This window comes from Cricetulus griseus, chromosome 4 (genome assembly GCF_003668045.3).
Source record: "Cricetulus griseus strain 17A/GY chromosome 4, alternate assembly CriGri-PICRH-1.0, whole genome shotgun sequence".
In the NCBI taxonomy this organism is placed as follows: domain Eukaryota; kingdom Metazoa; phylum Chordata; class Mammalia; order Rodentia; family Cricetidae; genus Cricetulus; species Cricetulus griseus.
In genome coordinates, this window is record NC_048597.1 from 170435092 (window position 1) to 170455276 (window position 20185).

The 20185-nt window shown below is 44.4% G+C and overlaps 1 protein-coding gene across 5 annotated transcripts in view; it reads right to left on the bottom strand.

The window, feature by feature from the left end:
- Positions 1–12038: 12038 nt before the first annotated feature.
- Positions 12039–20185, bottom strand: part of Neo1 (neogenin 1) — a 160288-nt gene continuing 152141 nt past the window's right edge. For all 5 annotated transcript variants that reach the window (XM_027414905.2, XM_027414904.2, XM_027414903.2 and 2 more), the window contains 3 exons: positions 17600–17863; positions 15338–15474; positions 12039–14583 (listed from right to left, as the gene is read on the bottom strand). In XM_027414905.2, coding sequence (XP_027270706.1) covers positions 14500–14583; positions 15338–15474; positions 17600–17863 — 485 coding nt within the window. In that variant the 3' untranslated portion in view covers positions 12039–14499. The remainder of the gene's footprint in view (positions 14584–15337; positions 15475–17599; positions 17864–20185) is intronic.

The following is a 20185-nucleotide window of genomic DNA, read 5'->3' on the forward strand; positions in this document are numbered from 1 at the left end:
GGAGGGTGGTGGGACACTGCTCTTTAAGCTCCTAGGGACATGTGCAGGAGCCTACTCCCCACCAGAGGCATGGAGTTGGCTTGCATGCAGAACTGTGCATGGGAGCATGCGGCCTGACTGCAGACAGGTGTGTACCCATGTAGAACCTTCGGTGGCTCCTGAGGAGGGTAAGAGAGTTTATTCCTAATGCCACTAGTTTAGGGGGAAGGCAAAGGTGGGGACCCTGATGCGGGTCCTCCCTGCCTCTGCTGGGGCTCCACAATCTCTGTGAAGGAGGAGGAGGCTAGTACATGGACACCTGAACTCCATCCAGCTAGATGCTGAGCAGGGGCCATGGCCTCTTGCTGCAAACAGACACACCCTCAGAAGAGGGAGGGCGGCTGTGGGCAGGAGGTGACCAGTTATAGTGAGAGCATCATAGGCAGCAGTCAATGAGGCACAGGTGTGGGGCTTCAGCACCCCAAGGTCAGACCTGGAGCGTAGAGGTGATATGGCACCAACTTCTGCTTCACACTCTACCTTTCTACCTAACACTTGGCTGCAGAGGCACCTGCAGGCCCTTGGACCTTGCTAGTTAGGGCAAGTGTCTGGGGTTGAAAGAGCAGTTTTCAGGTTCTCGGCTGCTGGGGGAATACCATCCTGTCTGCCTAAGGAGGGGGAATCCTCCAGAAAGAGCAGGGAACCTGGACAGCTGTTCCCCATCACTGCTTGCCTAGGCTGTTTCCGTGGTGACAGGCCTGGGAGTCCTGTTGCTAAGCAGATAGCTCAGCAGGCCCAGCATCCCCATGACAACTGCCCCCTGTGGCCAGGTGGCAGTGCTTCCTCCAGGGACACCCCGCTGGCATGGCATGGGCGGGCCTAAATTCAGCTGCTGTGGAGGCAGCCTAGGCTGGACCACTGTGGCCTCTGGTGGAGCTGGCCTCTGGGGCCAGGGGAAGCCTTTGTAGGTGGAGTGGGATGAGGTAGGATTAGAGGCAGGTCCGAATCAAATAGAAGTGGGTGGCTATATCAGTTAACTGTTATGTTCCTAGACTTTGCATGGAGCAATTAGTAAGTGCCTACTGTATGCTAGGCCCTGGGTATTCCCTGTCTCATTTTATTCTTCCACCAACTCTAAAGTCAGGAGGAGCCTCGATGACAGTGAGCCACAGGAAAGGGGTGGGAAGCTCAGTGCCGGTGCTTACTGGATGCCCATCAGCCAGAGTGGAGGGAGACGGATGCATACTCAGCCAGGAGACTCAGGCCTTGCCCATGTGCACTGGGTGGGAGGTGCCCTGGTCCTGGGTGCAGATGATTAGAACATAGAGTGATGATCTGTATAGAATTAAAAACCCACAGTGAAAATGGCAGTTGGTTTGTTTTCCTTGTTATCATGGAGTACCAATTCTAAAGAGTTGGTGATAAACACACTCCTTCCTCCCCACATCTGGAGATACTACCTTTCCCATAGCTTCAGCCTCATGGGATAGCTGCTTTTCTTCTATCAGAAAGGTAAGAAGGCCCAAGGCTCCTCTTGGGCCTCATTGGCACTAAACTAGACTGGAAAATTCAAAGTGTGTGTGTATGTGGGGGTGGGGTGGGTGCTGGGGATCAAACCAGGTCCTTATACACAGCAGGCAATTGCTTACCTCTGAGCTAATCCCCTGCATTTCGTTTCTTGACACAGGTCTTGCTAGGTCATTTAGGCGAGACTTGAACTCAGTCTGTAGCCCAGGCAAGCCTTGAATGGATGGTCCTCCTGTCTCAGCTTCCTCTTGAGTACCTAAGATTACAGATTTGTACCAGGCCTGGTTCAAAAGAAAATTTGAACAGACTTAGAACCCTCCCAGGCATTATCCCTTGCTTTCGGCAGAACTGCCTAAGGGTGGTCTCAACTCTCTGACCTCACTTCCTATCCTGGGTCACTTCTTCCTTCCTAGCAATGTGGCTTCCACTTCTCCTCCCTGGGAAAGGCTCTGAGCTAGTCCTCTAGGTCCACATAGGAGAATCCAGGGCTGATGTCCATGCCTGGTCTTGTTGTTCTCCTCAATGTCAGACCCCCATTGGTCAAGTTCACTCCAGATTTGGGGTCTCTACACTCAACCCAGACTCAGCTATAATGGCTCCATTTCTTCCCAAAGGTTGGTGCTGCTCGGGCCTCTGGTCTTGGTCCTCTATTGTGTCACTCTCTATTCCTTCTAGGGTGACCTCACCTAGAAAGCCCAGGGCTTTCTCCCTCTGCAGGCAAAAACCCACACTTGACTTCAACCAAGGCTCCTCATTCCCCAAGCCTTGGCCAGGGCTTCTTCATACTCTTGTGATGGACCAGGGCTCTTCCATCCTCTGCTGTTCACAGCCCCCAGTGAAGCTCAGAGCTTGCTCCTGCTGACCCCTGCTTCTCCTACCCTCTGCCCCTGCTGACCTCTTATCCTGCCCCTGCTGACTCTTCCCCCGTTGACCTCTGCCCTGCTCACCCCTGCCCTGCTGACCCTTGCCCTGCTGACCCTTGCCCTGCTGACTTTGCTTCAATTCCCTTTCTCCTGGAGGTGGGATATTTCAGATAGGCAGAAGACACATTCCATATGAAGATATTAACAATACTAGCCATTTACTAACCACCTAGTTTAAGAAACAGAATATAAAGAATACCTCTGAGGGTGTCTTCTCTGTGGCCATCTGGGGCCCTGCTTTCCAAGGCCAAACTACTTAACTGAGATCCAACTTGCATTCTCCCTCACTACAGAAATGTGTCTTTATATAATGTACTTGGTTGCATACCAAGGTTGAGGAGAATTAGAAGCTGGTTGGTGGCATGAAGGATTTTGTTAATGATATTCAGAATTTCTGTGTGTGACAACGATCTGTGTGAGTTTGTTAGTTTTAAAGTTCACTACAATATTGATCTATAGGGTTGGGAACGTCACTCAGTTGGCAGAGCACTGGCCTAGCATGTATAAGGCCCAGGGCTCAATCCCCAGCACTGCATAAAACCAGGTGTGGTGTACATGTCTGTAACAGGAGGTGGAGGCGGGAAGATCAGGCCAAGACTAGCATCAGCTACATAACCAGTTGGAGGCTAGCCTGGACAACATAAGCCCCTGTTAGAAGCAGCATCTTTTTATTGCCTGTAATGGGGTAGGTCAAACTCCCTTTATCTCTGTATTCCACTGAACATATCTATAGTTTTAAATGTTTGTTACACAGTGATACCATGCTGTACCGCTATTACGTTTCACATTTGCTATAATCACTTTGGGATGCTGTGGTTGCAGAGAACCTGTAGGCTCTTCTTTACCTGTATTGGACTCCAGTCTGGAGACGGGAAAGGCAATTCTAGTTCTCACCCTTGCAGACACCGCTACAAAAGCTCCTGATCAAGGTTCCCGTTGAAGCTCATCTCTGGGCTCCATATCCAGTAGTGGAAGAGCTGAGTCATGGGCAAATTAATCTTCTTTTTATGAGATGATGCCAACCTGTTTTAAGTAGTTCAAACAATTTATACTCCCACCTGCAGGGTATGAGTTATTCTTGCTCCACATTCTTGCCAGTAACGGGAGTCATCAGGCTTCTTGCTTTCCCCAGTCTAGTGCTATTAATTGTGTTTTAATGAGCAAATCCCTAATTACCAGTAAGGTTGGATTTTTGTTCATATACTAATTTGCCATTTATGCTTCTACTTCTGAGAAATACGAATTCGTGTGTTTTGCTCCATTTCTATTGCCATTTGTCTTTTTTGTTGATTTATAGGACTTTTTTTTTTTTTTTACACACATCTATTAGGAAAACCAAATAAATACTTTAATTATGTGTCACAAATATCTTCATATAGTTGGTATGAATGCTCTCATGCCTGCTCTCTCTCCCTCCCTCTCTCCATCTCCCACTCTTCCCTCCTCTTTCCCTCCGTCTCCCATACATTTCAAATGCTAGAAAGTCCCTTAGTGCCTTCTTTGCTTAAGAAACCACTCATCCTCGGACATTATATGTTACTCATTCACTTCCTTTCATACCCCATTGTCACAGGACCACAGCACAACTACAAAAGAGGTTGTATATGTAGGGTGGGGATACCTAGAATATTTGCCAGGTGTCACTTTATTTCTGTTGTGGTGATAAAAAACACCCTGACTAAAAGCAAAAGGGAGAAAGGGCTTGTTTGCCTTACAGTTCCAGGTTGCAGTCCATGATTTCAGGGAAGTCCCAGCAGGAGCTTAAAGTGTCACACCCATAGTCAAGAGCAGACAGAACAGACACATGGATCCTGACTCACAGCTTCCCTTCAGCATGTTTTCTCCTTTTATACTGTCCAGGACTCCCTGGTTAGGGAATAGTGCCACCCACAACGGGCTGCATCTTCCTGCATTAATTGTCAAGGCAATCGCCCACTGACATGAGCACAGAACAACCCAATCTGAATAATTTTCCATTAAGACTCTTCCCAGGTGATTCTGGGCTGTGTCAACTTGACAGTTAAAACAAACTAGCATGACAGTCCTTAACATCCTGGCCAGTTATTTCAATATAGTTTTATAATTGTCTTCATCAAGGTTTTTACATTTCACTGGGTTTGTTCTTAGCTTCTCATGTTTTTGTTACTGTTGCTAATTTTATCTGTTTCGTATGCAGCAAAATTCACCAATTTAAACCATCTAGTTCCATGATGCCTTACAACCATCTCAACAATTAGGATATAGAGTGTTTCCAAGATTCCTTCCCATCCCCCTTCTGTTTCCTTCTCCTACTTGATTCCCAGCAGTCTGCTATTGTATCCCTGAAGCTTTGCTGCTTCTGAAATGCCATGTAAGTGGACTCACGGAGTACTTAGCCTGTGCCTGACTGAGCCCTCATTTAGTCAAATGCTTCTGAGCTCTGCCTGTGGGATGCTGTACTGTACTCCCTTGTATGGCTCAGTCATGATTTGTTTAATCATTCAGCCATCAATGGACAACTGGGTTGTTTCCATTTTGGGCTATTAAGAATAAAGCTTCTATGAATATTTGTGTTCAAGTCATATGAATGTGGATTTTTAAAACACTTAAATTGACAAAACACTAATTACATGTATTTATCATATACAACAACATGATGCTTTGAAATATGTACTTAGTGAAATGGCTAAATTGAGCTAATTGACATGTATTACTTCATATATCATATTTTGTGGTGAGAACACTTAAATTTTATTCTTCTAATGATTTCAAGATGAATGTAAGTTTTTATTGATCATAAATACCCAGGAATGGCTCTCTGAGTCATATGATTAGTATATTTGTAAATTTTACAGGAAATTGCCATGCTGTTTTCCAAAGTGGAAGGACTCTTGCCTTTCCATCAGCAAGTATACAACATCCTAGTCACTTCATATCCTTATGCCTGCAATTGCCAGCTGCAATGTCACCACAGGGTCCGTAATGTTAACCCTGGTTTTAATTTGCATTTCCTCAAGTACTAAAGAGACCGTGCATCTTTATTGGTATCTATTTTCCACCCATGTATGTTCTTTGGTAAAATCACTATTCAAATTTTTACATGGTTGTTTTTCTATTAAGCCTTTGACATCCTTATTACTGAATTATAACTTAAATATTCAATGTATAAATACTTGACAAAATAGTTACTGGGAAATATTTTCTATGAGTTTGCAGCTTACCTTTTTATGTTCTTATTTAGTCTTCACAGGTCAAAAATTTTTAAACATTTTTTAATTGATTCTTTGGGAATATCATATCATGCACCCCAATCCCACTCATTTCTCAGTTCCTCCATATCTGCCACCCACCCCTGTAGTGTCCCCGTCAAAAGAAAGATTTTAAAAATTAATTAAAAAACAAGACAAATAAGAAACTCACTTTGCTCCTATGTCTTTCCCACCTCTCCGATACCTCTTCATCTTAGTGGCACTGGGCGCTCACGTGGTGCACCCTTTTGTCCACTCAACTTTACTTGCAAATGTACACTGCAATGCACCCTCATCAAAACTCCTCTCGGATTTCCTTCATGTACTCTGGAAGATCATGTGTGGTGTAGATGGAGTGTGGGTCTGGGTGGTAGACAATTAGGTCAGTCCAGGCCTCTGAGACCACTCCTATCAGGCAAGGGATGGAGCCAGCTCATCTACTCCCTTGCCATCTGGGCCAGCTCTCCCACACCTATGGTGAGGGGTGGGACCATCTCTCCTGAGTGTGGGGCCAGCTCTTCTGCTGCAGTGGCCATGGTGGGGGGCCAGATCTTCTAGGGCCAGTGAAGGGCAGTATCCAACATGCCATTTTTTTTTAAATGATTTGTGTTTTCTGGCTAGATAACAAAAATGGCACAGTAGAAAAATATCTGCAGCACAGAAAAGTCAGAAACAGAGTGATGAAATGATTTTAAAAAAGCAAGACACAGAGAAACCAAATAGGAAATGCCAGATGTAGCTCCTATTGTATCGGTAAATGCATTACATGTAAGTAGACTAAACACTCAAATTAAAAGCCAAAGACTTGCAGAAAGGATTAAAACCCATGATCTAGCTGTATATTGTCTATAAGAGATATATGTTATCTTCAAATACACCAGTAGGTTGAAAAATAAAAGAATATGAAAGATACAACAGGTAAACAATGACCAAAAAAAGAATAGAGTGTTATTCTAACACCGAAGCAGATTTTAAGACTGAATTATTGCTAAAAGACAAAGGACATTTCATAAAGAGAAACGGGTTAATCAATAAAAACAGAACATTTATAAAAATACATACCCTTCAAATGCATGAAGTAGACCTGAAAGAAGTAGACAAGTAGTAACTTCCAACTAGTACTCCACTTTCAGTACTGGACAGAACAGATAAACTGAAGATTAGCACAAAAGTAGAAGGCTTAAAGCCAGATATGGTGGCACACACCTATATCCCACTACCTGGGAGACAATGGCAGGGGAATCAAAAGTTTAAGGACAGCCTGGACTATAAGAGAGCCTGTCTCCAAAGAACCACAATAAGTAGACAACATGGACAACTTAGACCAATTATAGCTAACATATACCTCTAGACACTTCCTCCAACAGTACTCTGATGAGCATATGGAAATTCTCCAAGACAGACCATATGCTAGGTCACAGGTATTAATAAATGTAAAGGAGATGAAATCATATAAAGTATATTCTCTGCTCACAAGAGAATGGCCTCTCTCTCTCTCTCACACACACACACACACACATACACACACACACACACACACACACACACAGAGAGAGAGAGAGAGAGAGAGAGAGAGAGAGAGAGAGAGAGAGAGAGAGAGAGAGAGAAAGCGCCTTCCAAAACAAGGGATGCAGCAAAAACAATGGTAAATGGTAAGACGGAAAGGTTTCACTCTCTCTTCCTTCATTAGAATTATCCCTTGCTCTATTCAGAAAAATCACTTTAAAACATTTCTGTTGTAATTTATCTAGGTACCTGATTATTTTTTGTTTTCTTTTCAGATCTGGTCCAAACAGTACTGAAAGAAACTGTTCTTTTGAGTGGATTTGCACCATTCTGTTGACCTGCTTCATGACCCCCCAAGCCTACAGTCAGGGCTGAAAAGTGTCCTTTGCTAGACGGTTGCTCAGGTCTCGGCATCTTCCAGACTAATTCATGTTGTGTCATCAGTGTACGCTGCACTGCAGGCCGCAGGAGTACATGGAAACAGTGTATAATTCCTAGAATTTTGAGTGAGAAAAACCTGTTCTGACTGGCCCCAAATATTCCTTTCTTCGTATCACATGCCCACTCTATGTTCTCCTTGGCTTCAGTTCCAACCAGTTTTCCTTTCTGTGTTAGTCTAGAATGTTTATAAGCAGTTTTTTCTGCCTGCCATCTCCCAGGTAACTTTGTGTATGGGAGCCTGCTCTCTCACTTTGCTTTCAAGAAGCCCATCTCTCCTTTCCTCTTTCAGAAAGCTGTAAATTAACTAAGAATTCTCGGCAAGACCTTTGTGTCTGTGTGCGCACTGTTGTGAGTATGGGAACACAGAGGCCGGAGGACTTCAGAAAGACTTCAGGAAGTTCTCACCTTCCACCAGGAGTTTTTGGGGAATCTCCTGTCTCTATCTCATAGAAGTACTGAAATTACAAATGTGCTACTCTCTCTCGCTTTATGTGGATTCTGGGGACTTGAACTTGGGTCCCCATGCTTACACAGCAAGTTGTAACTGAGCCATTTCCCCACCCCAAGACCTGTTTTTGAGATTATGAAAGATACCCACTTTATCCTTAACTCACTAGGCTGACCCCTACCCTGAAACATGTAGTTCAACTGCGTCCAGTCTTGTGTACTCTTTCCAACAAAGTTGCCCTGCCAGAGCTGTGCACCTGCTTCGGCCCCTGCATTGGCCTGCTGGAGCTCCAGCACTGACCCCAGTGACCGGAGTCTGAACATAGGCCTGACATGGGATGCCTAGGGGTTACCCTCTTTCGGGCATCCATGCTAAGTGGGCACCCCTGCGGCCCCTCTCCCTGCCTGTCTCCCACATTTAGATTCTCTTCTGACGTCTCAGACCCAGAACAGGCATGCTTCTTCTACAAAACCTTCCTAAATCACGTGCTTCCTTTCTGTAGAAGCTTCAGCTTTCTCAAGTTCCTGCAGTGCCGGGTTGTGATGCCTTAGCTCTGACTTCAGGTCTTAGCCTCTCACAGGGTAAACTCATTCAGTAAAAACCTCCAGTGTGTTAGGCACAAAGGTGGAGAATCCAAACACACAGATTTTCCTTAAGGAGGTCATTTACATAATGGAAGAAACAAATAAAACAAAACAAAAAAGAATGATTATGGGACTGGTTAAAGATAAACACATATCTACCGACAGAGAAAACCAGTGGTGAGGTAAGGGGGAAAAAGAGAAAAGAAGAAACAGAGCAGAGGCCACACACAAGGCTTATTAAGCAGAGTCAGTTTGCTCTGTTGCCAGACCTAGTAGGAAAAAAGGATGGGATGAGGCCAGGTGGGCTACACTGAACTGTTCTGTAGGCCACTGCGTGATGCTGAGCAAGGGAGAAAAGATACTGGCCTGCTGCAGAGGGCCATCACCAGATTGCTTAACAGACAGGGAAGTGGTACTCTGGGGGACATTTGGGAGGTCGGGCTGACAGAACTGAAGTGTGGTGTGGAGAGCTTAAAGTGGTTCCCACATTCCCATCTTTGAGAGGGTAGAGGTGTTCAGAGTGCAAACACCTAGCAGTCAGGTGACAGGAGCTCTGCTCCAGTACCCTGAGAATGTGTGCAATGTCTAGGACCTAGACAGTGCTGACTAGGGTCTAACTGTGCTGACCATAGGTCTTGAGCCTCTCCTCGATACCATGGATTTCTTAGCTTCACCCTTAAGGTCTTGCTTCCAGAGAGCCCATTCCATTTATGGGTCATCCACCCCATGTCAAGCTCTTTGATGCTTGTCTCCTCATTGTCTAGAGGCTCTAATCTCATTTTGGGCAGCACCTTGTGCCCACAGCAGCTGTCACTTAAGACTTGGGAGTTGGAAGGGACCTACTTCATACAAGGTCAAATAGAATTAGGGCATACCACAGATCCTCACTTTAAGTTCTTTTTTCTTTATTTTAAAGATTTTATTTATTTATTATGTATACAACATTCTGCTTCCATGTATATCTGCACACCAGAAGAGGGCACCAGATCTCATAACGGATGGTTGTAAGCCACCATGTGGTTGCTGGGAATTGAACTCAGGACCTCTGGAAGAGCAATCAGTGCTTTTAACCTCTGAGCCATCTCTCCAGCCCTCACTTTAAGTTCTTTAAGATGTCTCCTTTCCCAGTCTTCTTAAAGGAACAGCTTTCCAGGCCTGGCTCACCCATAATTAAGGAAATTCCAAGTTATTTCTCAAAAGAGAGTTGGGCAAACGACACCTTAACATGAACATCATCCATTAGGCCTAAGGGTAATGATAGATTTTTAAAAAATTATTTGCATTAGTATTTTGCCTACATGTATATCTTGTATGAGGTGTTGGGAACCCCTGGAACTGGAATTACAGACAGTTGCAAACTTCCATGTGGGTACTAGGATTTGAATCCGAGTCCTCTGGAAGAACAGCCAGTGCTCTTAACTGCTGAGCTCCAGCCCTTAACTGTCTCTCCAGCCCCTAAATGATAGATTTAAATAGTGTTTTATTACAATATTACATAGCATGAAGGGTTTAAAGTTTAAAGTATACCCTTGTTGATTTTAATTGGCCACCTGACATGGCCTCGAGCCATCTGAGAGGAAAGCTTCCATGGAAGAGGAATTGCCTACAGTCTTTGGGAGACTGTCGTATTGATAGAGGAAGGCCTAGCTAACTGCAGGTTGGCACCATCCCTAGGCAGGTGGTCCTGAACCGTATAAGAAACCAGCTGAATATAAGCTGCCCTGTGAGCCATGCAGCCATCCAGCCAGCATCTCTCATGCTTTACTTCTTTGGAGGTGAAGCGAGTTCCTTACTTGAAGATAATGCTGTGAAATAGCAAGCAGGCCTGCTTAGACATCTCTTGTGATGGACTGTGACTGGGATTTGTAAGCCCGAAAACCCTTCTCTCCCCTAAGTTGCTTTTGGTCAGTGTTTTTTTAATTAGAGCAGCAGAATGAAACTAGAGCATTTCCCTTCAATTAACATCTCATACTTCTTCCCCCGGTACTCCAGTATTTTTCACTGGTAGCTAGAAACCCAAGGTTACATGTATGGCACTTGCTGGGATCTTTTGTGTAGTCAGGGGTGGTTCCCCTTGGCTCCCTGCTTGTCTACATGGCCATAGCCAACCATTTGGTGGCTTATTTGGTACTCTCTCTAGTCTTTCCAGATGGTGCTTCCTATTTCTGACAGGAAGATTGCCAAAACTGTGAGTAGATGATCAATGGGGATCAGGGAGGTTGCTCTCCTGCCTGCCTTCCCTCCCTTCCCTTCCCTTCTTTTTGCAGAGCCTTCTTGACATTGTTCAACTTGGAGCCCAGTCTTGAGATCAACCTCATTTTACTTCGCAGAACAAAGTTAGTTGTGGCACCAGCATTATTTCTTAGGATTCTGCAAAGCAGACAGCTTATCTTTCAAGGGCACTCCAGGACTCCAAATGGGCCATGGTGCTCAAGTGGGATGGTTCAAGTACCACAACACTCAGGATAAATTGGGGTCCCTGTAAGGTAGGGAGGGCTATGGGAGAAGCCTTCTGGCAGGTCCCAAACCTTATCTTTAGGGCGGTTTGTCCACTCATCCAAGAGACAGACATCTGCTGTTGTCACAGGCTGCATCTAGCCTGAGGTACTCAGAAAACAGTGAGAAATTCTTGTCTGTATTGAGACCACATGCCAATAGACTCACAGGGCCATCACTAGAAAACGTGCCAAGAGTGCCATCTAGGGATGCAGAGAAGATAGCTCAGGTGACTGATGTGGCTGGAAAGAGATGGTTATGGAGGAGACATGCAATCTCACAAGCCCCTTTCTCATGCTGGTGTAGCAGCACATCTGGTATCTGATTGACTGTCTGGACCAGAGGTGAGGGCAGAGAAACATTCTTGAAGCTCTGGGGGCTCAGATTTTATCCTGAGGCCAATCCAGCACCTCTAATGGGGATGGTGGGTGCTATCTAGGTTTCCAAGTACAGGCTGGCAGAAGAGCAGATGGACACAGGGGTAGAGAGACACTGTACTCTTTAGTCTTTGTTCTGTCACAAGCTAACAGATGGCAGGGGACCCACGGCTGCTGAGGTCATCACTATTCCAGGCCTGGAATACCAAGAAATGTTACACAGGGAATGCAGCCTCCCCAGCATAGGAAAGCGAGCTCAGCCAGTGCTGTGTAACTAACTCAGGGTGGTTTTGCTGCCAATTGTCATTCCTCAGGCTTTCTAGTCCCTCAGGGCAACAACAGCAAGGAGGTGGCAGGTACAAGGCACATCTTTGAAGTTGGCAGTCAGACACTTCTTGGATCACTGCTACCCCTCCCCAGATTCCAACTCCTGTCTTTATAGCAGCGAGGGCCCCAGGGAGGTTACTGGAAGCTGGGAACAGGAGTTCCCAAAGTAGTTTTAAGGGAAAGAACTTTTGACCAGACCACAGTTTGATTGGATTAAAAAAGTGTATTGGATTTCCAATACTAAATAAAAACATGAAACTGTTTTTAAAAAGCCATAGAGTTTTACAGCATCAACTACAGAAAAGGCCAAACAAGTGTGTACAGAACCCAGTCCCAGCAGTCCTTCAGGCCCCTTGAGCAGGTAGCAAGGCAACAGACACATGTGTTCCACACCCTCCTGAAGGAAGCTGCTGGGCCATGGCTCAACTAGGACACAACGACACAAAATGGTTTAGTTTCCAGAAACACAGGAAAATATAAGACATGTATTAAATTGTGAAATGGTGTAATACAGAATAGCTTTGCATTTTCTGAATTTAAAAAAATCCCCCAATTTTTAAGTTACTTTTTTGTTTTTTAAAAATATGTCCCTCCCCCACCCATAGCAATTCTGTGGCAGTATCCAGGTACCAAGGCCCTGAGGTAACAAGTATTGGGGTTCATGGGAAGGAATGCCCTAAACATCTAACATGTTCTGTGGGCAAAGGCTAGACAGTTTCTGAGGAATCTAGCCTCCAGGTGGCCAGAATGCTCTGACTGCTTTTTGTAGGACAGCCAAAGCACAATGGTTGTCCAAGAACCCTTCCTGGTGCCATCCGGTGACCAACTAGAAAAGCAGCAGGAGTTAGATCATTGCCCCCACCCCCCCAATCATACAAAGAGTTCACTTTGCTGAAAAGTAAAAAGGGTAAAATAACCCATGTTCAAGGGTGGGTAGGCTAGGGTATTTACTGGTGGTCTGCGTAATCTCACTGGCTATAAAACCCAAGCCCAATTTACTTTCTATACTGTCTTCCAGGGATTTGTTGGGGAAGATGATGCCTGAGGGTTAGTCTTACACTTTTCATTATATATTAACATTTAAAAAAAATCAAAAAAAAAAAAACAAAAGACAAACACACACCTCTCAGTTTTTTACCTCTTGGAAAAAAAGACAAGAACTCTGCAAAGGCAAAGGCTTCTGTGTGTGGCTGAGTCCTCAGCACACCTGTAATCTCCCACTGCCTCATTCTAAATAGGGTTTGGCTGAGCTGCTGGGATGGGGAAGGCCACTGACCCTCTCTCTACTATCTCTGTCCTCCGCTCCTTGCAGAATTATGTTCAGAAGCGTGTGGGGAAGCCTTACGGGCACCACACCATCCTGCCTCATCCTGATTGAAGCTTTTCAGAAGCCTCTGCAATGAGGAATGAGAGCTGCCTGCCTGAGGACTGGCACCACAGAAGCAGGAGTTCTATTTGGAATAGAAAACCAAGTTCCTTCCTTAGCTCCTCACCTTCCAAAGAGAACTTACGACAGCAGCACAAATGGGTCTCCACCCTGCACTTTCTGAATTCTCAGGGCAGAGTCAGGCTCTGGTTCTACTTGGCATCACTTAAGAAATTAAAAATATCACTGGGGGCCTCAGTGTGGACACTCCAAAAAGGACATGACCAATACACCAGGGCAGCTAAATCACCAAAACCACCTATCGTACAGGGATTTATAACCAGATCCAAACAAAACTCCAGTTGCTATGCAGTGACACTAAGATAGACATGCCAGGAAAGGACACTAAAGATGCTGCTCCCATTCTCTGCAGGCTTTTGGAACAAAGTACAATGACAGAAACATTCACAGGACCTCAGCAGCCCCTCCATTTCCTAGTCCCAATCCCCAACCCCACCCCAATACTGAATCTGCACAGAAAACAAACAAGTCTTTTCAATGTTACATTTCATTCAAATAGATTTGTAATCTCACAGTGATGAGAGGAGAAAGTCAGGCCTTTAATAATTACAATAAAAAAATAATAAAAAAGCTTACAAACAGCAATGCAATATCGTCCCTCCCCCCCCAAAGTGATGGATTAACAGCTGGCAGAGGATGCAAGGTCTCAGAATTAAAAAACAAATAAAAACAAAACCCCAAACAAGCCAACCCATCAATGGTGTCAAACAACTGCACTATCAATGACTTTCCATAAGTAAGTGGAACCAGCAGTCAAATGTCAACTGCTTGCGGAGAACATCACGGACTTCCTCAGCTTCCAATAGTGTTTTCTTTAAGGTAAAATAAAATAGGACACAAAATTGTACATAAATGCCAATGTCTACACTCCATAAATGTGATGTAGCTGCAGCACGAAGACACAGCCACTGACCACAAAGTGAAAGGCAGTTTGCACTTCTTGCCTCTTCCCTGGACACAAAATTTTGGCCCATGGTGCCCAGTCCTGCAGACTATCAGCAGGCAAAGGGAAGCTGCCTCAATGAAAGTGTCATCCAGGCTGACCAGGAGAAGGCAGGTGGCTGTGCCTGGAGCCAGCCCCATGTGGAGGCACTGGCTGGTCTGCTGGCTCCTGTTCTCAAGTGCTGTCCTCTCGTACTCTGTACAATTCCTTGTTTTCAAGGTTAAGTTCCAAGACTTCTAGACTCAGGTGTGGAGTCATGCCCATGTGAAGGTCATCAAGCTGTTGTGATGGCATTTAGGTCCTTCATTAGTCCTTCCAGATGGGCCATCTCTTTGGTCAGCTCATCTGGTTCATAGCTCTACAGAAGGGAAAATACCATTACTGGGAATGATCTGAAAAGCTGCCCAGAAAGGACAGCTCACAAGTACCAAGTGGCCTGGCCAAAACTGCCCTGGGAAGCTGGCCTACTGAAACCACGATGATTCAACAAAGTCAGAAGTAGCAGGATATACTCAAGGCTATTAAGAAAGACAGCATTTCTTGACAATTCACAATGCCTTTCTCCCCACATACACACACTACTCAGCCCACATGATCTCACAAGGCAGAGGCACTATTGCTTTTCTCTTCTAGATTTCTGTCAGACCAATACAGTCTATGTGCCCTGCATCTCTGGGCTTAAGCATTCTCTTTAGAGAGCCCCATATCTAGAAATGTAATGTGTTTATTGGGATTTGAAAACAATCTTAGGTACTTCCTCTTCCAGCATCCTCCTCAGAAAAGGCAGAGAGGAGCTCAGGGGTGAAAGAACATGTACAGTTCACAGCAAGATGGGATCAAGCAGAAGGTTCAGAATGGAAAGATGTGTATTAGTAACAATGATGGGATGACAAGGTACTTAAGACCTAACAGAGTAGAATAGGAAATCAAACCAAACCCACAGCACATTCCCAACGAATGTGGAGATGTCTCAAGGACACCTGCCCAATGAGTGATTAAATCTGCTTTACACCTATGGGTGGCAAAGACCTGAGTCTGCAAAAAAGTACATTCAGTCAATAGCATGCAAGCAGCCCCCTTGGGACATCCTGGCTGAGAGCCAGTGAACTTACACTCTCAGAGTCTTCCAGCATCCTGGTGGTCTCCTGTACTTCAGGGGCACTGGGAACAACCACTGGCATAGGAGGCCGGCTCCTTCCTAAAGTCCCGATGGAGGCTGTTTTTACTGAGTGAATGTGATGATTCAGAGCTGAGGAGTAAAGGGCATTATCAGGTGTGGCTAAGGTTGCACCCCTAGACCTTAGAAGCCCACCAGAAGTCTGAATGCTGTTTCAGAGTGAAGGAAGCATACAGTTGCAGACAAGGATCCTGCTCTGAAAAGATATTGGAGCAAAATGGAATAAAGAAGACAATAGGGCATCCAAGAGGCCAGAGAAAGATCCCACTGCCTTTAGAAAACTAATACCCTCTCCCAATGGATCTCAAAGTTTGGTGACTCACAGACTCTTCACAGAATGCCTGGGAGTCAGAGCCATTCGCTATGCCATGTAAGGTAACATTTGTCTTTTTATTGATTTGCATTTTTTTTTTAGGGTACATATTAACATGGGCTAGACTGTTAGAGCCTTAGAAATGAAGGCAGCACCAATAGGCTGTGAACTCATCCAGGGGCATGCTCTCATATTTTAAAAGCCACCTTATATTACCCTTGATGAAGCAGTAGAAATTATTTGTTTTATTCTATCTTAATTCTCAACTATACGCCTTTTAAATGCTGTGCATAAACAAATATAAATGTTTCTGCTGTATAGCACTTATGAAGGCACTGTGATAGATTGACAGTTGAAGTTCTATCCTGCAGCAACAAAACTTTTAATTCAAAGATGACTGGCAAATGGGTCATTCAGTTTTTTTTTCTGGAAGTGGAAAGAAGTGAGCTTAAGAACTTAAGGAAAATGAGGGGTACTACCAACATTACAAATCAAAGTTTTCAGTGAAAATTGCCATTTTGAAAAACTTGTTTCTGTCATCTGACTGTGAAAGCTTCTTACATACAATGGTTGTGTGAATATTTGGAGGATTTTCTTAAGTATTTTCCAAATGTCCAATGTGTTATTTCAGCATTATACATCCAAAGTATAAGCTAGATCAATGCAATCTAGGAGAACAGAATGTGTAGAGTCCGTGGATAGATACAGATTGCACACTATAAACCAACTTTTAAGGAACTACAGCTTGTTGAGTTTTATATCAGAAAATACCCAGACTGGGCTTGGTGGCATGTGTCTGAAATCCCAGTGAGGAGACAGGAGGATTAACAATTCTAGACCAGTTTGGGCAACAGAGAAGTCTTTCTTTTCAAAAAGTAATGTCCTTAAGTACCTGAAAGGTTATAAATGTACATTGCTCTTTGCTAACTATGTATCCATGAAGACAGATTTTTAACAACCAAAACAATGTATTACAGTAGACTGAATGCAGGAGCAGATATGAGAATCCAGCTCCCTTCCATCAATCAGACACTTAACCATTTTAGAGAAACTGTTAGACAATGACATTGGTTTTCCCTCAAAATGTGCTATTCATCTTTTAAATGAATTAAATAATGAATTAAATACTGTTCTACATTCCTAATGATAAACACTGACATGTTCCATATGCAGAACGGGGTCTTTTGTGTTCTCTGTGGCTTTTAAGATGAAGAGGTTTTGAGACTAAAACTTTGAGAACCATAGACTCACTCTGAAACAAACCATAATAAGCAATGGTCAGCTGACTGCTGAGCTATGGCGTACAGCTCTCTATCTTGAGACTGCTGGTTTTGAGCCCTGAGCTCCCTGGCTCTTTAGCCTGCAGCATCTTTTAGAGTAAGGTGAATTGAGGGGCCCAGACATACCAGCTCTGCTGCCCAAACCTATGTCAGTGGATTTTAGCACCAAGGATTCTACATGGAAAATAGTTCAAAAGTTCAGTCCCTATTCTCCAAGACATTATGCTGTGACTTGTACACATTCCCAAAAGAGAGGGCAAGAACACACAGCTTCTCCAAGTTGCTAGGAAAACCTTGGAGAATATTTGTTCTTAAGAAAGGGATGTGGGGACCGGGGCAGTGGTAGTGCACACTTTTAATCCCAGCATTCGGGAGGCAGAGGCAGGTGGATCTCTTTGAGTTTGAGACCAGTCTGGTTTACAGAGCAAATTCCAGTACAGCTAAGGCTGTTACACAGAGAAATCTTGTCTTGAAAAACCAAAAAAATAAAAATAAAATAAAAAAATTTACAAAAAGGAAAAGAAAAGGATGTGGGGAGAGACTTCTACCCCCAAATCTGAGCCAAAGTGTCCCTCCAGCAGTGCTGCTCTCCTTACTCACTTACCTTGCTGGGACAGCAATGGTGTGCTTGGCAGTGCAGGGTCATAGATAGGAGGTCCCGGGGGTGGGATTGCTGGCACAGCAAAGCTCTTCAATGGGTGGGAAGGGCGAACGTGGGCTGTGGGAAGGCTCTGGCCTGAGTCTTCCTCTTGGGAGCTGGCCAAGTAAGAGGAGCTGGTAGCACCTTCAGCGTCCTGATGATCAGTGCAGCATGTCTGAGATGAGGAGGCTGGCATGGTGTCTGTGCTGGGGGTGTTCCGAACAGATTCTATAGCAGGAAAGCATAAATGTTAGTATTTCTTTACTATTAAAATATGCATTTTTGGCTACTTCCAGGGAATTTGCTAAACCTGTTCAAAGAGCACTTGAAGAGATCAGTGCTAGTCCAAAGACACATGGATCAGGACTACTGCCAAGGCTAAGAATGGATGGGCTAATCTAAGAATTCTAAAACAATCTTGTTTCAACCAGCTGTTTCAATTTTTTCACTTACATACTTAGGTAGTTCTAAGTTTGTGGATTTAAAGTATTTATTATGGAGTTCATATGAAGGCTCCGAAGACTAGTATATACAAATTTCATCTGACTGATTGATAGTCTTAGGAACTAGCCTTTTATAGACTAGTTTATAGACAGAAGGAACCAAATGTCAGCAAGGCTTTGGTGGTGTCTGCAGGTGAGGTGATGCTCAGGCACTGCATGGCTATCACCACTGTGGATGGCTTTGGCACACAAGAAAGCTTCACAGTAGCCTAGAGGTCTGCACACAGCTGGGGATTGTGTCAAATGAATGGTATGTTTATCCAAAGGAATAAGGAAAGGTTAGTCTGGAGAAGAGAAGACTCAGAAAGGCAACAATCTCAGACGGTACAAAGAGGGAGAAGTGTCCTGAAGGTAGCACGGAGGGGCAGGAAAAGCACTGGCTCTGGAGTCAGCAGGTCCTATACTCTACTTTGGGAATACTAGATGAGTGAATTTGGCAAAGTTACTGAATCGCTGAGTCTTAGTTTCTTCATCAATAAAACATGGAGACAAACACATAATTCATTAAGTATTAGATGTGTAAAATGGAGTTGAAACATAGTGCCTGAACAACAGAGAGGATCTTTTCGTAGACCACTGAGGCTTTATTCTATGCTAAACACTTTACATTTATTCCTCAAAGTTACTTGGGAGGTACTGGGAGGGTAAATAAGCAGGGTTACCCATAGACAGCCCAACAGAGCAGAGTCTGAATCCCTGATCTGATTCTCAGGCTCATGTTCTGAAGCCCTACGGATTTCCTGCCATTCTGCACCTAATGCCTCTTGTCTCCCCCCTGCAAAGCAGAAGCAGTAATGCCAGGGATTGAGGAAGATTTTCATATAATGTGAACAGGATAGACCACCATCTCACCCAGAAGAGAGGCAAGGAGACCAGCCTGGGCAACAGGCTGCAGCAGACAGTCTGACTTTTATGAGTTCTCAGCCTTAAGAACAACACATAAGCCATCTGCAGCAATCTAATGTACTTCCTTGCCTTTTTGAAAAAGCCATCTATCTGTTCCCTTGGGCTCTCAGGAGATGGGGCAGACTACCTCTTTAACATAAAATATTTTGAGTCCCTGGGACAAGGATGAATGCACATGTGCTGCCTCTCACCTCTACCCCAAGTGGGCTATAACAATCTTGACAGGCTTAGACACTTCCCATCCTCTAAAGGTTATGCTAAGAATGCCACTTCTCAGCTTGACCAAGCCAGCCATCACTGTGGCTGGGGAGCTGCTATTCACCATCTGTGAACCATGCCCAGGCAGAAGCTGGTTAGGAAGGGAAATAAGAGGCTGTGAGACAGAAATGGGTCTAAGTCCTGACCCTATCACCAGGTAATAGACAATACTCTAAGTCAGCTCTGTGTACAAAGGCCTAACTGCCTCAAGTATCTTTAACAAAGAGATGACAGGAAAGTAAGAAATGAAAGCTCAGTTGCTTGCATGAGTCAAAGCCCTACTACTGTCACAGACTATGGTTGCCATATATACTCCAGAGGACACCAGAACACTGCATTCTTTAAGGAGGATGCTCCTTGACACTGTACAGCATCATTCAGATCTACTAAGACACTAAGCTCTAACTAAAATACAAGGGTCAGTAAAATTTCTGCTTTGGTTAGGAGTCTAATTCCTTACCTTTCAGAGTTGTTTAAAACAAACGGAGTTCACAACGGTCAAACAGAAAGAGCTTTCCCCATGGCAAGCAGTAGGGACTACTTGGCCAAGATCCAGTTCTGTACAAGTTTCAAACCCAGTTTAAGCTCTACTGACATATTCTTGGGGAAATACAAAGCAGGAGAACTTGGATCACTTCTAGATACTGGATCTAATTTTTAAATAGATCTCTAATGAACCTATCACTTTATCCTCCCAGGGCATTAGAGCAAGGACTACAGTAGTAACATAACCTCTCCCCTTCCTCACTTCCTGTCTCCACATACGCAGAAGAGAACTTTACCAACAATAGTAGAGTACTTGGATGAGAATTCGGTAGGAACTTCCAATCTTCTCTCTAACTCCCAAGCCACTTCCAGTCCAGGACAAGGGAGAAAGGAATAA